The 18,749-nt window shown below is 42.7% G+C and overlaps 1 protein-coding gene across 1 annotated transcript; it reads right to left on the reverse strand.

The window, feature by feature from the left end:
* GOLT1B (golgi transport 1B) lies at positions 1-18,587 on the reverse strand. The gene is made up of 5 exons (XM_066633687.1): positions 18,401-18,587; positions 12,304-12,395; positions 7,860-8,038; positions 4,511-4,592; positions 1-1,408 (listed from the first exon to the last, which is right to left on the reverse strand). The coding sequence occupies exons 1-5, from the start codon at positions 18,423-18,425 to the stop codon at positions 1,370-1,372; spliced, it is 417 nt and encodes a 138-aa protein (XP_066489784.1). The 5' UTR covers positions 18,426-18,587; the 3' UTR covers positions 1-1,369.
* Positions 18,588-18,749: the final 162 nt, after the last annotated feature.

Raw genomic sequence — 18,749 nt, forward strand, 5'->3', positions numbered from 1 at the left:
AGGGAAAGATGCACGCCATCTTCCCCTGCTCATGTCACTTTGCACTTCTTTGCTTACATTCCAGTAGAAGCATCCAAAGTGGCTCAGTGGTTGAAATCACATCCTTTTCAATAGTCTTTACAACAATTGAGCCACAAAAAGGAAAAAAAAAATCTCATTAGACTCAGCACTTGATCAGGACTATTAAATATAATTTTCCAAGACTTTCTAGACCATGACTAACTTAATTTTTTATAATCTAATTGTTAGAAAAGTTATTTACACAATAAGTTAGCTTTGTAACATGCTGTCCTAGGAATAGGATGCTTAAATTCACTGCCCAAACCCTCAAGGCTAATACTTTGCCATGCACAGAACATGATGTTATATGTTGCAGGCAGGCAGAGGAACAACTTTGTTCAGGACTGAAACATCTTTTCAGAGGGTCAATAGCTGGATACATCATACTTCATTAACAGTGTGAGCACCTTGAAAACAAGCAAGTCATTTCATGAGTTAATAAGGTGCACAAAATTTATTCAATGACAAAGGGCTACATCCTTTTTGTGATGCATACATGTAACATGAATCAAGGAGAACTGGTCAAAAAGGAGTGTAAAATTGGTTTCCAAAGTTCCTGCCCAACAAGACACATATCAAAACCAGGAGTGGTTTAAGACTGAAGTTTAGTACAAAAAAGAAATGACCTTTTTGCATATTCAAAAGACACACCTAATCAGAAATTACATTTGGCTTTAAACCTTTTCCAACAAAGTTTTTTTCAGTCATATATTTACAAACTGTAAATAATACGCAGAACTGTGTAGTGAAATCCTCTGCTACTGAGCATGGTTAAAGATGATGATTCATCTTAAACGCCATGCATCATGCTTATGAGAGCCCATTGCTTTCAACAGAAGAATCACTGGGGAAAATTTACTTTCTTCCAAGAGAGGGAGGTGAGGAGAAAGCTCACAAAGTGGGAAGAGAGATGGACCATGTCTTGTAAATGAAGCCCTGTTTGCTCTACTACACCTTCCGGAGGTAAAGATACAGGCACTGTTAGTTCCATGGGGGCTTTGTGGTACTTAGCACATATTCCAAAGCATTAAGAAGTCTTGAATCGTTTAATACCATGGGTTTTCCCCATGACCTCTTCTTCCGTTTCTTTCACAAACTTCTTGGAGCCAACTGTCTTGGGTGTACACCTGCTCCAGTTTTCTTTTCTAAGGATGTATTTTGTTGTCGACTATGGTGTAAATTAAAAAACTTATGTCAAGACCATTACAGACTTTGCCTTTGTACACAACAGAATCCTTGTGCTGATCTTTTCTTCAAAAGGACCTTATAAATAATATAAGATTAGAACCAGTCTTCTGCGCACTTGTCATTATACCATGTTGTTGCTTTCTCCAACTTTATCCACAAGCTGTCGGGGAAAAAAGGGTAGGAGAAGATTGTCATTTTAAGATTTAAAAACATCTACAATTATGCACTACTTCAAATATGTATGCACTTCTGCACTTTTACATAGGTGGCTGAAAGTGATTATACTCAATTAGAAATCCCCAAGATTTCATGTGGTTTACAAAAAATGATGCAAGTCACATTGCAACTGTTTCTGAAAGGCATGTTTGCATTTCAACACTGAGAGTAACATGAATATGCAACAAAATGGCAAAAATAAAGCAGAAAAATGCAAGTAGAATTCCAAGGTGGGGGGAAGAATACTTAGAAGTCATTCATGCAGTGATAAGACTGAAGATGATTTTTTCAACTAACCATTATGGGGAACTGTCTCCTGAGCCTACGCAGGCTTTGAAGAAAACATCAACAATTAATTTTTCAAATAGGATTTAACTCCATTAAGACCAATTTATAAATCATATCGGTATAAGATCAATAATGAGCACAATGTCAAATGAGGTCAGAATGTCTGGTATCTTGACCACAATGCAATCTATCCATATTAACTAGGCTTGGGAACCAATGCTACAAATTATTTCATTGGCAAATAAGCATTTAGGTGTGGTGCAATTACTACAGTACCCAAGGTATTGCAAAGCAGATGCAGGATAGGAATCGGGGATGGCATGTCAGGCACTGGTTGAAGACCCATGGGACCCTCCTGGTCAACCTCAAGTCCTTGGCAGCAATGGAGGCATGCATCACTCAAATGACAAAGGAGAGGCCAGAGAGTGTGCTCCTATGCGGATGGCAGCGTATATGCTTGCAGGCACATGCACACCTATGTACCATGGGAGTGCGAGTTCAGGACTTTGCCAAAGGGCCCCCAAGAACCTGGCACTGACATTGGATAGATATACAAAGCTATGCCATGGTAGAAAATTAGGCAGAAAAGTCATTATCTGTGTGAAATATAACTGTCTGTCACCCCACCCCAGAGGCACTGAGTGACTGCAGAACCAGATGCCATAATGCAATTCCAAGCACCTAACACTTAGTACTGTCATTTTCATAATACCACTATGCTGTCCATGATCCAACCTGAGTTGCCATGTTTATGATGCCATCTACGCTCAGCCATGCATAATGTAAAACCGTCAAAAGGCACATATACATGTGGTTACTCCCACAAGGATGATGTGGTCTTTGTTTTCATGCTTGAACTAAAAAATATGAATATGTACTATATCATAAAAAAATACTATGGCCCAAACTGGGGCTAAATGGTTACTGGGACTAGTAAGTTAGCCACACAGATAGGAACCCTGGAGAGTAGGTCAGAGGTTGGTCTAATCTCTGCTTCTCCCCCCTCCCCTTCTGCTGAACTACAGGACTGTGGCATTTATTAGCCTTCGTGTATAGCCTATTAGTCTTGGTGTACATGCAAAACAAAAAAAAACAACAATATGAAAATGATTAACCCTCAATGAAAGTACCGATGCATATAATAAAAAAAATTTCAAAATGCTATTACCCCCCTTCTTTTCAAGTTTTCTCCAACTGCTTAGAACCAAGATGTCCAACAATTAGTGGACTCTTTCCACACTGCACCTGTCTACTGATGAACACCTTCATGTTGAAGAAGATTTGACATTGTGAGTGCAGACCAAGGGCGTCCCATTCTCAGTTCAACTGATAGTACATTCTAGATCACACACCAAATTTCTCTATAGCTGTAAACCTCAAGGGAAAATCAGCAGTAGTAGGCAGATTGCCTTACAGAAATGTTTGTCTTTCATTCTTGATCCACTAAGTAACCCCCCAGGATCTGAGGACCACCAACACAAGAGATTAAGATTATGCCAATGACAAATAGTATTTTTCTTAAAAAATTAAAATTTAAAAAAGTTTAGCAAATGGCAACAATTTTAGATTGACACAGGTGATCTGAATAAATACTATCTAGATCAGGGGTGTCAAACTCGTCTCATACAGGGGGCTGAAAGCATTCAGGGCTCCAGATGAGGGCCGGAAGTGATGTCATTAAGCAGAAAATGACATCATTAAGTAGCTAATGGCCAGAAATCAGACCATGTTGTCATAGAAACTCATTAACTGCAAATAACAGAAGAGAAAGTATGCAAATCTTGATCATATTTCAAGATTTAGGAAAGTCCCATTTTCATGTGGACTGCCATTTCAGCTGTAACACCTCAGCAGCTGAGAGCCTGAGGGCCGGATAAAAAGCTTCCGGAGGCCCTGTGGCCGGATGCGGCCTCCGGAAGCTTTTTATCCAGTCCCCGGGCCTTATGTTTAACACCCCTGATCTAGATGCTTGAATGAGGTGACAGACCACAAACACCATTTTCATGTTAAAAGGAGATGAGAGCCAATCAACTTCTATAGCAAAATTGATACTATTTTAATGCTCCATCCACTGGAGCTGGCAAGAGATCACAAAAAGTTATTTGCACAACTTAAAGACTGGTTATACAACAAAGATTGTATAACAAGCTATACAATTCATTGGTTAAAGTTTATGAATCTGTATTCAAGAAATAATAATACTGAATAAAATGTCTCAGAGGCACAAGACTGTCTCACACTAATTTTGAAATAGCAAGCCACAAATTATTGCAGTTATCATTGCCAGATTTTCAGACAGGATATCCTGAAGGCAAGGGAAATCTACTCCTGTCTAGTATGCTGAATGAAATTCAAAAGGCAGATAAAACTCTATTTATGGCTTCTCCTCTTAAAATATCTGGGAATCATGTATAAACTAACACTTACTTGGCTTTTACTATGCTGAACCAGCATACATTTATAATTCTACTCTTGCTTTTAGTCACTTTATGTATGAAAAAGTAGATACCTGTATCAGGTAACGCATATTTTGAAAATGCGTCTTTGTTCAAAATGACAAGAGGGCAGTTCTATTGGTTTAGATTATGTTAATGAATGTGTAACTTGAGTTTTATCAGTTCTCTTCTTCAGGGTAGAAATAATTTTTGTAGTGGAACTGCAAAGAAAAACCTTAACCTTCAGAAAAAGAAAGATAGCCCAAGAAACAGAAACAAGAGATTAAGCTTCCAGTGTTTCAGTGAAACAGTTTAATACTTACTGAGCTTATACCAGGTAAATTCAAGAGATATCCAAGGACTGGAACTCTTCTAATAAAACCAACTACCACAGGGAAAAAGCCCCTGTAAAATAAAGAAATTACTACAGGTTAGAACAGTGGTTCCCACACTTTTTAGTATCTAAAAAAAGTTTAAAAAGTCATCTAAAAAAAGTTTCACTTTTTCACCCATCTAAAAAAAGTTTCACTTTACCAGCCACTCAAGCCTCTGTGGCTATAATGGTAATTGGGCAGCAGTGCTTTCTCCCACCCCTCAAAGTAGCAGATTGTTTAACTCTTGATGCACACAACCTAATCTGCCTTGTCAGTTCTGGGACCCAATATAAATTGAGTTGTGACCCACTGGTGGGCCATGGAATCAAGTTTAGAACTGCTGAGTTAGAAGAATCTTAAAATGTGCCTTCTTCATAGGCTGTGACAGCGTCATTGCCAAACTTTTGCACTAACAAATTTATATCACTGGTGTCATATGTCCATGTTCCCTTCTTTAGAGTAAAGTAAGCTTTCCTAAATTCTTATAAACTTAGGGCCACTTCATTATAACAAATTTCCTATTTGAAAATTGCTTCTCATAGGAAAAAACATGGAAGTCAAAAGAGACAGTGGCACATATCTATTTTGTGGCAGGAATACATGCTAAGCCATGACTGGCTATGGTTTCCCTGACTATGCACACATGAGCAACTGTGTGCAAGAATCTACATGAAATGTTCAAGCTTTTGTTAATGTCCCATGTAGAAAGTTCCTAAAGCATGCTTTCAACATTTGCAAAACATTACAAAACTGGTTATAAAATTTAAAAACCAGGAAGGAATCCAGCTGGGACGAGGAGTTCTATGAGAGACTAGAACTATTCAATTGTAAACCTCCTTGGATTAAAGTCTGAGGAGAAATCTGAGGATCAAAGAAAGGCAGTATATAAAAACCTGTTTAAATAAATAAATAAATAAAATTAATAAGTTGCTAAAATGTACAACCGTGGGCACAATCCTAACTCCTTATGTCAGTACTTTCCAGCACTGGCATAATGATGCCAATGGGACATGTGGTGCATCCTGCAGTTGGGTGTCATTCACTGAGGCCTCCTCAAAGTAAGGAAATGTCTGTTCCCTTACCTCAGAGCTGCATTGCCCTTATGTCAGTGCTGGAAAGTACTGACATTAAGGGTTAGGATTGCCCCCGACAGAATTCCTACTCAATTTTAATACTGTAAGGCAATGGTTCCCAACCTGGGGTATGTGTACTCCCAGGGGTACTTACCAGAACCTTTAGGGGTACTTGAAAAATAACTGAATAATGGTGGGAAAAAGCAGGCCTATATTAGAATGCCTTGTGGAGCTAATATAAGGGGTACAATTTATGGAAATAGGCTGCCAAGGGGTATGCAAGTGAAAAAATGTTGGGAACCACTGCTGTGAGGTATTAAATGGTTTCTATTCTGCCACCTAGTGAAACCACAGGGATAACTTGTAATGGAAACTGAAATGTATCTCCCTACTACAGAGACAGAAGCTACCTCATCATTCAAAATGTCACATTTCTAGAGAAAAAAGGATGAATAGAATTTGTGCCAAATTTCTGCCAAGAATCAGAAAGGTAAGTTGGTCTTAGACCAGCCTTGACATTTTGTGGCCCAAGCTGCAAAACCCAAAGGGAAGTTTTTTTTCCAACCCCATTAACAGAAGGGAAACAGGGAACATTCTTTCACATATGAAGTCTGAATAGAACCTTTCCTGTAGTGGCACCCAGAATAAGTAATGCTCTCCTGTGAGAGACCTGCTGCCTCTACCACTGTGTACTTTTCACTCAGTTATTTCAATGAGCATTTTGCTGTTCAGCTGAAAGTGGCCTGCTGTTTTTAAGTGCTGCTCTTTGATGTCCTGTTTTTATGCGCTATTTTATTGGACATTTTAGATCAGTGTTTCTCAAAGTGTGTTCCTAGGGGCCCTGGGGTTCCTTGAGACCCCTTCAGGAGCTTCACAAGCACACCATGAAGATGCTGCCAGCTGTTCAGCGCTGTGCCACTCAGCACATGGGCGAGTACTCCAAGGCTCCCCAAGATTCAGCTCATGCAGCAGCAGGGCTTCCTCAGGCTCTGTTTAGGAGTGTAAAGGGCTGTGGAGACCAAAAAGTTCAAAAACCACTATATTAGTTTATGTTATTTTGTACACTGCTTTATCATAGGCAGAAAAGCTAGACAGGAAATCCAGTAAATGGATGTATGAGGACATAGAATTAAAGTGAAACCTGGACTACTACTACTCTCATTCATTACCCTCTTGTTTGAGCTCTGCATTTTCATTAGTTTTGATCTGAGAGATTTATCATTGAGTTTTCATTTTGTCAGATAGACATACCTTTATATATGTGTTTATAAATAGTATTTTGCCTTCAGTCAGATTATCCACCTAAGAAAACTGTCCATAAATTTAGGTACTTACTGGATTGGAAATTCTAATACAAATAGTGACCCGACCCTGGGGTCACATGAGGCCCTCAAGGCCTCTCAATGTGGCCTTCAGGGAGCCTCCAGTCTCCAATGAGCCTCTGGCCCTTGCTTGAGCCCGCACTGGCCCCTCTCAGAGTGAGGGCGACTGTTGGACCTCTCGCATGAGCTGTGGGATGAGGGCTTCCTCCACTGCTTGCTGTTTCACATCTGTGATGCAGTAGCAGCAGCAAAGGAAAGGCCAGCCTTGCTTTGTACAAGGTCTTTTATCAGTCTTGAGCTATTGCAAGACCTTCATTCATTCATATAAGTTCATCTAATATATTGGTTTATGTATACTTATGTAAATATATTCAAATTTTAAATGTAAATTAATTCTTTTTTCTCAGCCCCCAACATAGTGTTAGAGAGATGATGCGGCCCTCCTGCCAAAAACTTTGGACACCCCTGGTTTAGATTAACAGTATTCCTATATCTGACCCAAGGCTTGGCTGGCTCTTCAATTATGCAACCAGCAAGCTTCAAAGCATATGTGCTGATTTCATAATTAGTTCAGGACTATAAAATACTGTGGGACTGTTTCACAGCCAAGTTCCACAAGAAGCACAACATTAAAAGAAAAAGAAAAAGATGTATCCTGCCTTTTCCTCCAAACTAGGGATGTTTAAGGTGGTTAACACAAACACAAAACAATCTAAAAATACACATACACCCCAGAGTAGGAAAACAGAATAATAGAGTCCAAGAGCCAGTAGAAACAAAATGCAGATATTACAAGATTGACCCCAAGTCTTTTTCATGCATTCCTACAGCCAGCCTCCCCTTGCTGATCTTAACTATAGAAAACAAGAATTAAATTTCAAAACAAAAGCAAATAAGTCTTACCTGAATAAGAGAAAGAAGCCATAAATTTCAAGGACCATTCCTACTAAGGGCCAGCCAATAAGAACTATAAGCACACCACCTAGGAAGAATCCTGTTGCTTTCATTTTGTGCTTCTGGAAGAAGAATCTGAATGTCCTTTCTAAACCAATCACAAAAGCCAGGCCAGCCACAAATAAAACCTGAAAGAGCAAAAAATTAAGTAACACCACAATGAAGAAAAAAAATAGAGTACAGATTCAGAAATATATATAACCTATAACAGAAATGTAAAGAAACTAAAGTTAAATACTCAAAGTCCACTCTCTTGACGAATGTGGAACAAGCAGAGAATCCTATTTGCTGTTGGAGGAAATATGATAAATAACAAAAATAGATTTCACAACGACAGCACAACACAAAAGCAAACTTTGCTTACTAATTTATTTTATTTAAGCCTTTAAAGAAATGACAGTGACAGCAACATAGCTTTTTTAAGAATAGTCACACAAAGCCAATACAGTTTCCTTTGCTGAACAAATACATATTTAATAGACAAAAGGACAAAGTTTATTTAAGCAAACTGTCTTGATTTTTGGCCTAGTCCCACACAACAGTATTGTAAAAAAAATGTCCCTTAAGGGACAGGGGGAAGGCAGCGACACAATCCCCAGGGGATCACTAAGGGGGGGCTGCAGGGTCTAGGATGTACTCACCAGTCCCTGCAGCAGCCTGTCAGGGGTGTGGAGGACCCTGCGCTAGCGTCTGCAGGGCTCCCCAACATTCCAAAATCAAAAGTGGAGCAACCATGCTGCACATCTGCAAATCTGGGAGCGCAATCACTCCACTTCCACTTTTAGAAGGCTGGGGAGCCCTGCAGACGCTCGCACAGGGCGCAGCCCAACAGGCTGCTGCAGGGACTGGTGAGTACATCCCAGTCCCTGCAGCCCCCCTTAGTGATCGCGTTGCTGCCTTCCCCCTGCCTCCCTCCCCTGCAAGGACTTACTGCGGTCCTCAAACTCCCCGAGAGTTTGAAAACCACAGACCTACTGGTATTCTGTAGAAGCAGGTTTCATACAGCTGAATTTAAAACTACTACCCTGATCATAAAATACATGGTTGAATGGAAGACAGCACAGACGTGATCTACCTGATGAATCTGAATATTAAACATTTAAATGGAACTTGTCTGCACAAAATGGCTATGATCCAGCTGAAATTAAGTACTACTAAATCTCATTGATTTTCGTCAGATAGAAAACTATGTGCTTAAATTCATTTAAGTACATATTCAAATGAGATACAAATCAAATGAGACACAAACATGCTTAAACTCAAGAGGCTCTTGCCTATGAACCTCAGCTCAATACCTAAAAAGGACAGGATAATAACCACCATAAATTCTGGGCTGGCTATGAAAATCAAAAAGAACTTGTGCACTGCATGCGTCAACAACTGTCAACTCTGGGGCACAAATATATCTTAATAATGTCGACTTTAAAGCAATGCTTCTACCATCAGAGAAAATTAAATTACAATCCCAAAAGACTAGTCTGAAATTAATATAACAATACAACAGGCTGCTGTTAGAATCAACATTCTGAAATGTTCCATTCTTCATATTGTGAGGCATGGATATTACAGGCAGATGTATCTACATGTCATTCATCCTAGACTTTATTTACATACCATTATTAATGTACATGGTGCGACAACATAAACTAGGACCCAGGTTTCTGTTACTAGATGCCCATAGTACAAATTTAGACCTGGGTTGGGGCAGGTGGGTAAGAGAAGGTAAAGCAGCAAATGTTGCAGACTAAGAAAAAAGATGGCAAGAAAAGACTATGGAGAGCTTTATTGACAGACATTTCTGCTGGGTGCAGAAGGGTAAGGGCAGCCATTGTAGGATCTGAAGAGAAAAGAAGAGGGAAGGGCTCACAAGAAGAGTGTGGTGCAGTTACTTGCTCTTCATTCTTTTATCACACCACCCCGCTGAGGAGTAAGGCATCTACCAAGCTCCAAATGGTTGCCCAGCTGCCAAACAGAACACTTTCTTCTGGTATATATAATCAACATGATCCAAAGATACTTCAGTGAGTCCTACTCTAGGTGCTTTTTAAAATTTAAACTTTTCAGACTATTTGGGCAGGAAAACTGTGGATAGGTGCAGGTCTGCTAAAGGAGTTGCAGGGTCATCACTTGAGCAGAGATTTCCTGGAAAGTGACAGGAAGGAGATTTACTTACATCTGCCTCCCTCCATGCCCATTGGCTCTCTTGGAGACCACTTTATGGTACAGGGTGTCAAATATAATGCCTACAGGTTGGGTATGGCCCTCCGAAGTTCTTTATCTAGCCCATGTGATAATTGGGACTCTCCCAATGTGACCTTCTCAGAAGCTCTGCTTTTGCTGAGGCTCTGGGAGGGAGAGATGAAAGGAGGCCTCAAAAGGGAAAGAACACTACAAGGGAAAGTGAAGACCAAGATGAGTGAGAGAAGTAAACACTGCAGAGGTACTGGGAGACCCCAATTATCACACGGACTATTCCTTCAGCTGTGCCACTTCTGCTGAGGCATCACTTACAGGCCACCATTCAGATGCTGCTGCTAAGTTATACCTGGCAGAAGCTATGCTGCTGAAAAGGCGGCCCATGTGATACTGGGCTCTCCTGTATCTTGAAAATATAATCAAGATTTGCATTTTCTGTCATATGCAGCTAATGAGTTTCTGTGTGAGAAAGTGCTTCTTTCTGGCCATCATCTGCTTAATGACATCATCTCCAGCCTTCAGCAGCTGCTATGAATGCTATTTGGCCCACTGTATGAAATAAGTTTGACACCATTGTTATAGTGAACAGCACCCCACTTGACCATCCTCATCAATTTTTTCCTTCCTCTTTTTTTAAATAAAGCATAGCTGGCTGCATGCATGCCTGCATCCCTTCACCATCTTGCGCTATCTCAGTGGGAACTGGTTGCTTTAACTAGGAAAGCTATGGGTATGCTTGGGTCAACCAGTGTCTCCTTTTGCCAGCAAAATCCCTGCAGAGTGGGCAAAACAGAAGCCCCTTCTATCACCTGGAGCCCCTAATGGGGCTGGATCCCAATAGAGCAGGGGTGCTCAATACATCGATCGCAATCAACTGGTCGATCGCGAGGCAAAATGAGTCGATCGCAGGCTTCTCTCCCGTCCACGCATTCCTGGGAGTGAGCCCCTTTGACTCTACTGGGGCTGACTCGTGAGTAGACCTGGCGAGGAGCCGCTCACAGGCTTCTCTCCCGTTCACGCATCCCTGGGAGTGAGCCCCTGGCAGGCTTGTGAGTCCAGGGAGTGAGCCCAGGGAGTGAGCCCCTGGCAGGCTCCTCCCTGGGAGAGGAGCCGCTGGCAGGCTTCTCTCCTGTCCACACATCCCTGGGAGTGAGCCCCGTTGACTCTACTGGGGCTGACTCGTGAGTAGACCTGGAGAGGAGCCGCTGGCAGGCTTCTCTCCTGTCCACGCATCCCTGGGAGTGAGCCCCGTTGACTCTACTGGGGCTGACTTACCTTTCCCCTGTTTTTGCACTGGTATGTATAGAGATCTGCCCCCCCCCCTCCAACTTCCATCTGTTGGTTCTGTGTGCAAGGGGTTTTGCACTGGTCTTGCTGTGATGTCTATATAGAGATCTTCCCTCCCCCACACCTTTCCCCTGTTTTTGCACTGGTATGTATGGAGATCTGCCCCCCCCCCCAACTTCCATCTGTTGGTTCTGTGTGCAAGGGGTTTTGCACTGGTCTTGCTGTGATGTCTATATAGAGATCTTCCCCACACCTTTCCCCTGTTTTTGCACTGGTCTGTATAGAGATCTGCTCCCCCCCCCACTTGTATTGGAATCGAGGAAGATCTGGTGAGGAGGTAGATGTGGTGTCAGCAGTGGCCCCTTTAAGGGTAAGGCCTGGGCATCCAGCAGAGTGTGCTGCATAGCTGCAGCCACTTGAAGGCAATAGGGCCCTCAGGGATATAAGAGCACATGAGGCAGGAAGGGCTCCACTTATTTATGTGAGTCAGCCTTTTCCTACATGAAGATCATTAAGTTCCACCATGACTGATGAACATTTGGAAGTGTGCTTGAGGCTGGGTGTCAGCAGCTACTGTCCGGACTATGCATCCTTGGCTGATTCACTTCAGTGCAAGTCATCAAAGTAAACTCAAGTAATTACAAAAATGTTTATAATTAATTATGTTGTGTTGTGCAATATTGGCTCATGCGGTTATGCAAGGTACACCAACATACATTGTACACATAAATGTTATATGTTATGATGGCGTGAACATTGTACAAAAACTCTGGTAGATCTCTGGGCCTTGCTGGGTTTCAAAGTAGCTCTTGAGCCAAAAATTTGTGAGCACCCCTGCAATAGAGGAACATGTTCCTCTAGCATGTTCAGTTTATATTCTATATAGATATTACACATGCAAATCACTTACGTTGCCAATAGCCAGAAGTGCTTTGTCAAAAAAGAGGATCATTCCAAAGAAAAGGAAAAACACTCCAAAACCTGTAAGCCCCATTCCTATTTCTGCAGAACAAAAGAAAGAATGTTAGCAATAATGTAGCTTCAGCAGGTACATAAAGAAACAATCCAATCACCCTCACAGCATTCACCAATTACACAGGTGTGCAAAATTAAGGATCAGAAAAACTTTTTTCAAAGTTTATGGAGATTTTATAAAAATTTAGGGTGCCGATTCCAAAAATGGCATCTATTTTGGGCTATCACATCTAGTTCTGGAGATATGGCATAGCCTCATTAATGAATGGTTCAAGCAGCTTCCTTCCTTCACTAATCAGGCTATGCCATATCTCCAAAATTAGATGTAATAGGGCAAAACTGATGCAATTTTTGGAATCAGTACGTCAAACATATCCAGGAAGAGGTTTAACTTTTAAGATAGCAAAATGTGTGTTGGCCTTTGTTATTTTCTTTTCGAAATCAGCTCTCCCTACAGCTATGCATGACATTTTCCTTCTTCCAGGCAAGAAGTGTACCATGATACAAGCAAGTAGTGCATCATACACCGAATTTAAGAACTGACTTACTAGATGTCATGACTAAAGATCCATTTAACCTAGCTCTTTGTCTCCAACAAAGGCCACCCTTGGAGCAAATGCTGTTGGGTTAAAGAGTTTGCTACAAAGTGTGCACCTTCAATTTTTCCTTTTCTTTTAAAAATTTTGTCTACCACTTAGGCCTACAGTACTACTAATTTAATATCTTTGAGAACTGACTTCAGCATCTTCAGACTGGCATTGGCTCTTCAGGGTCTTAGGCAGAGTTCTTTCCCATCCCTGCTTCATGATCAAATCTAGAAATATCAGAAGTTAAACTTGGGACATTTTTCAAGAAAGCCATGTGCTATGATAGTGAGCTATGAAAGTACAAACCTCCTGAACAAACAGAAACTGAACAGATATTAAATCCAATTGCTGAGATCTAGCATAAAGGAAAAAGCAAGAAAATCCATTCTCTTTTTGGCTGCTACAAAGATGTAACAAACTGTTATAGCTATAAAAGAAAAAATGAACTGCTGTTAACAGAAAATACAGCTTGAAAAACATACTATTCTAAGGTACAGGTGGGACCTTGGTATCCATGAAGGATACATTCTTGGACCCCTCACTGATACAGAAAATCAAGGATAATCAAATTTGTGATTTTCTGCCCCTTTCTCCCACTGGATGGCTTTCTGTAGCCTGCAGAGGCAGCATGCATCTGCCTGCTGCCTCTGTGGGTTTCAGAATGGCCCAGAAAGGCAAAAAGAAAAAAAAAGAAGCCACTTCCAGTTTCCCGAGAAAAACTGGAAGTGATGTTTTTTCACCATATAAGGCATTCTGAGGCCTGGGGAAGCCCTACCATGTATCAACACAAAAGAGACTAGTGCCGGAACAAATTTCTTATTTGCAAAAAAAGGATGGATTCCAATCTCTGTCCTGTTGTCAGCTGAAAAGAGTGTGGGGGGGGGGGAGATGGCGGGAACAACAAGAAAAAAGCACTTATCCCTGCTAGAATCAAGTTGGAGCAGCAGCTGTTTTTCTCCTATTGGCTGGAGACAAAAGCCATGGACCACCGCTTTATAACAAATAGGAAGAATTTTTCTAAAGTGTAATATTAAACATCATTATGCACTTTCCAAAGCAAAATAGTCTTTAGTGCATATGCAATAAAGGCAGTGGTTCTCAAGGCAGTGGTTTTGAGGGAGCTTTACTCCCTCAGTAAGTCTTTGCTGGGAAGGGCAAAGACAGGGAAGCGATCCCCAGAATCGCATCCCTAAGGGGGTGAAGGAGGGGTGCTTGCACTTACTTGGACTCAGTGAGGGCTGCTGGAGGCTGCAGGAGGTGCACGGAGCTCAGCACAGCCATCTGCAGAGCTTCCCAAGGTTTGGAATCTTGAAACGGATAGAAAAGCACTTCCTGTTTGCAGGAGGCGCACTGCAACCGCTCTGTTTATTCCAAGCCTCTGAGAGCCCTGTGGAGAGCTGTGTGGGGCTCCCCGCATCTCCTGCAGCTGTCACCAAGTTCAAGTAAGTGCAAGAACCCCTGCTAACTGGGTAAGAGGCACTTTTTCAAGTGGGTGGTCCTCTTTTATTTAGCAGGGGGAGAGTAATTGGCCCACCTCACCCCAGCACTGTCTGTTCTAGTGGCTGTCGGCTGGTATTCCTTTGCATCTTTTCAGATTGTGAGCCCTTTTGGGACAGTGAGCCATTAGATATTTGATTTTCTCTGTAAACCGCTTTGTGAACTTTTTGTTGAAAAGCGGTATATAAATACTGTTGTTGTTGTTGTTGTTGTTAGAGCCATGATCCTGGGGATTGCTTCCCTGCCTTTCCTCTTCGCCTGCCTGTTAAAGGGGCGGGGGAAGGATTACATGAACTGATGCATTGCAACCCACCAGTTTGAGAACCACTGCACAAAGGTATGCACTTTACTAGAATGTTATGTTTCTATTTGAAAAAGCTTGGATTGCAATTTCAGTCAAAGATTATTTATAAGGGCCATTCAACCAAAAGCCTCTTGCATGCAGATTCAAAGCAGCTGCAATCACTATCACTATCTCATCTAAACAATGAAACTGGTAAGAACATTTAGTTTTTATTATTAATGAACTGCTTTTCAAATAGCAACAAAAGTGAGAAGGATCATGATTTCGCTCTTGGAATTGTTATCAATAACATCTAACTGAAGGTCTGCACTACATAAAAGTATTTTATATTTGCTAAGAGAAAAAACAGTCTCTTTTATATGAGGTACTCTATACAATCTGTGTAAGATATGTAAAAGTCTAGTTATTTCTACACAATGCTATTTAAATTAATATATTTAGAATCAGATCATGTTCAGACCGTACAAGATCTATTTTGCTAAACTAAGTATTTCTGGGCTCCAGAAACTGTCTCTTACTAACTAGACAGAAACCAGATGAGTTTGACAATGACTCTGGATAAAAGGAACTCCTGATAAATGTCAGACAATTTATTCAGTAAGAAGCACCTTTGAATCTGTCAGCATCTAGCCTCTTTTTACTAAGGAGACAGCACTGTCTGATTCTGTGCTCCTGATGAATCTTCAGGCCCTGACTTCCTCAGACTACAATAACCCAAGATTATCTGAACCCAAGCAATCAAGTTTGAGACATGCTGAAAAGGGAAAAACGTTCACTTTAAATGATAATTGAACACTAACTACTCCACAGATCTTGTCTGAACTGTGCAGGCAATCAAACAATAGCACAATGACATAAATGAATGAAAACATGCCAGATAGATGTTGGAAATATAAAAGACAAAAAGATTCATTTTATCATATGTGGTGGACATGTAAAAAGGTAAAGAAGTATTGGTGTCAGACAGATACTCAGATGAAACAGATTCTAAAAGTAAAAATACAAATAAAACCAGAAGCCTTTTTATTGGGGTTGACAGAGGAATGTGTGGTTTCCACTTTCCCTTTCAATAGCCAGCTGTGGCTCCGCAGGAAAAAAAAACAGAGCTGCTGCCAGGGTGTGTGTGTGCATTCACTTTAAACCAGGGGTGTCCAAACTTTTTGGCAGGAGGGCCACATCATCTCTCTGACACTGTGTCGGGGGCAGGGAAGAAAATAATTATTAATTTACATTTCAAATCTGAATAAATTTACATAAATGAATGTATTAGAGATGAAACTTATATGAATGAATGAAGGTCTTGCAATAGCTTAAGGTCTATAAAAGACCTTGCACAAAGCAAGGCCGGCCTTTCCTTTGCTGCCGTATCACAGACGTGAAACAGCAAGCAGAGGAGGGAGCTCTTGTCCCACAGCTCACACAAGAGGTTGAGCAGTCGCCCTCTCATTTCATTGGGCCAACACAGGTTCCAGCAAGTCTCTGGAGGGCCAGAGGCTCATTGGAGATTGAGGGCTCCCCACGGGCCGGATTGGGAGTCCTCGAGGGCTGCAAGTGGCCTCTGGGCCAGGGTTCGGGCACCTCTGCTTTAAACAATGCCCTGCTGCCCCCATCCCCTCTGTAAAACAAGGAGGGAGGGAATGGGATGGACTGCGTGAGAGCAGGGACAGAAGTGGCAAGAGGAAGGAGAGTCAGGCGCAGCAGCTGGGAGGCTTACCAGCATGACCTGATCCTTTGCAGCTCTACTCAGATGAGGATTTTGGAAATTATAAATGTTTTGGGTTGACTTTCAAAGTCACTTCCCACATTCAATTAAAAAGTGTTACAACGCAATAAGCACATAACAGTAGTTTGAACAGCAGAAGACCAGTAAACACAACAGTCACCTACAATAAAAGCTATAAGAAATAAACTAAGCAGAAGGTGGGAGGGGGAGAAGAGAACCAAAAGTGAACATAACTAGGCTTTTTTGCTAGTATGGCTGAAAAGAGTTTTAAGGTGTTATCTAGAAAATTGAGTAAGGCCACAAAGAACATGGATGATCAAACACCACCTTTCTGATAATGCATAAATCCTAGCTAGAGACAAAACAATTTGGTGACTACTGTCATTATAGTAGTTGCTTTAGTAGTAGATTATGGTCAAGATTATGGTCAAGAAGTAAATTATGGACAAGATTACAATTCTTACTACATACTGGATAATAAATTACTATCAACTCCAAGAATTAGTACTTGCAGCCCGCTCTTTGGGAATCTGGCCTCAGAGATCAGCAGTGAGAAGAGGGTTCACCTGTCCTTGTCCTCCTCCTCCACCCCCACCTGTCTCTTTGCTCCTTCCCTTGGCTTGGCCCAGCCCAAGAGCAGCCCTCAGGTAGCCTTCCAGAGACCTCTCATCATCAGCCTATCATCATCACCAGGGTTGTGAAGCTTCAACTGGAGTCGCCGAGATGACGCCCAAGATGGCAGAGCAAGTATGGAAGTAGACACGAATGTGTCCAACGATTCTCCACAGGCCAACACCAATGCCTGTTTGATGCAGCACCAGCACAGTATTAGTGAATAACAAGAACAGAGTTGCAATAACAAAAGATGCTGGCAGTTGTGCCCCTTTCAGACGGCAAATTTGCATATGAAGAAAACGAACTGTAGTTCTCTAATCTACCAGTGCCTACAGCAGTGGTTCCCAAACTGAACCACGGCAACCAGCCAAGGGAGATGTGGAATCCTTGTGAAAAACCCACCATTCTATATTGTAGCCCTAACAGAGAGCTGTGCCTGGTGGCCAGTAGGACAAGGGAGCCGCCAGTAGAAAAAGTTTGGGAACTGCTGCCCTGTGCAAAACGTTTTTCTTCAATGGTACCTAATCTCCAGAAGTGGGGGAACCACCTCCGCTCATATTCACCCTTCTTACTCTCTCTTTCTGCCTAGGCACTTTCTGCCATCATTCATTACACACTGCAATCTTCTTGTGGGCAGGGAGCTGTCTATTTCCCACTTATTAAGCTTCACGAACCACCATATACATCGAGGTGCAAACAACAGAGGCGATTCATTTCCAATCTGCACACTCTGTTGTTTGCGCATTAACCAACACTGTGGCAGGAGTGTGCGGTGGGTGTGGAGGCAGGTGAGGCAGAGCCCCCCAACCACAATCCTTTGAAAAGCGCTGCTGCAGCGGGAGGTGCCCAAGCACCCACAAGCCACGCAAGGAGCGCAGACCCAGACCCTGTGGAGTGTGTAGGCTGTGGGTGCTTGGGCACCTCCACGGCAGTGGCAGGGCTTCTTGAAGGACTCTGCTGGGGAGGCTCTGCCTCACCACGTCCCTGTACTGTGGAAGAGGAAAAGGGACGCTCCATGCCGCCTTTGCTGCCTCTTGCTTTCCTGCTATACTGTTAAATGCTAACAGGGCTCCTCCTGGCTCCAGCCCTGCTGACCCTGTTTTCACGGGTTCTGCGATTCTTACGTGCCTGCTGCTCCACCGTCACGTGTCTGCTACAGGGAAGAGAGTTTAAAGGGAGCAGAAGAATCACTCGCTGGACACTGAGAGCCTCATGTCTACTCAGAAGTAAGCCCATTCTAGTCAATGGGGTTACTCCCAGATAAGCCCCCGCAGCCCCCCATGGCCCGGCCCCCAACCCCGCTCACTCTGGGTGTCCGTGAGGGAGATCATGGCGGCGGCGGCGGGGGGCGCACGAGGAGCGGGCCGCGCGAGCAGGACAGTCCGGGACGCCGGAGGGAGGAGGAAGCAGCAGCCGCCACGTCTTCCGGAAACACGCAGCCCCCTCACGCCCCGGCTCCGGCCGCCGCTGCTGCCGCCGCGCACGAAGACAGCCTCCCATTGGGCCGCGCGAGGACAGCCAATCCGCGCGCCGCTTGTTACACCCCCTCTCCCAGCACGTTAACAGAAAGCGACGAGCCAATCTGGGTTGAGAGAGAGCGCGCCCTCGGCTTCTGATTGGCCCGGCGTGGAAGGAGGAGGCGGGGACACGGATGC

This window comes from Tiliqua scincoides, chromosome 7, assembly GCF_035046505.1.
Source record: "Tiliqua scincoides isolate rTilSci1 chromosome 7, rTilSci1.hap2, whole genome shotgun sequence".
In the NCBI taxonomy this organism is placed as follows: domain Eukaryota; kingdom Metazoa; phylum Chordata; class Lepidosauria; order Squamata; family Scincidae; genus Tiliqua; species Tiliqua scincoides.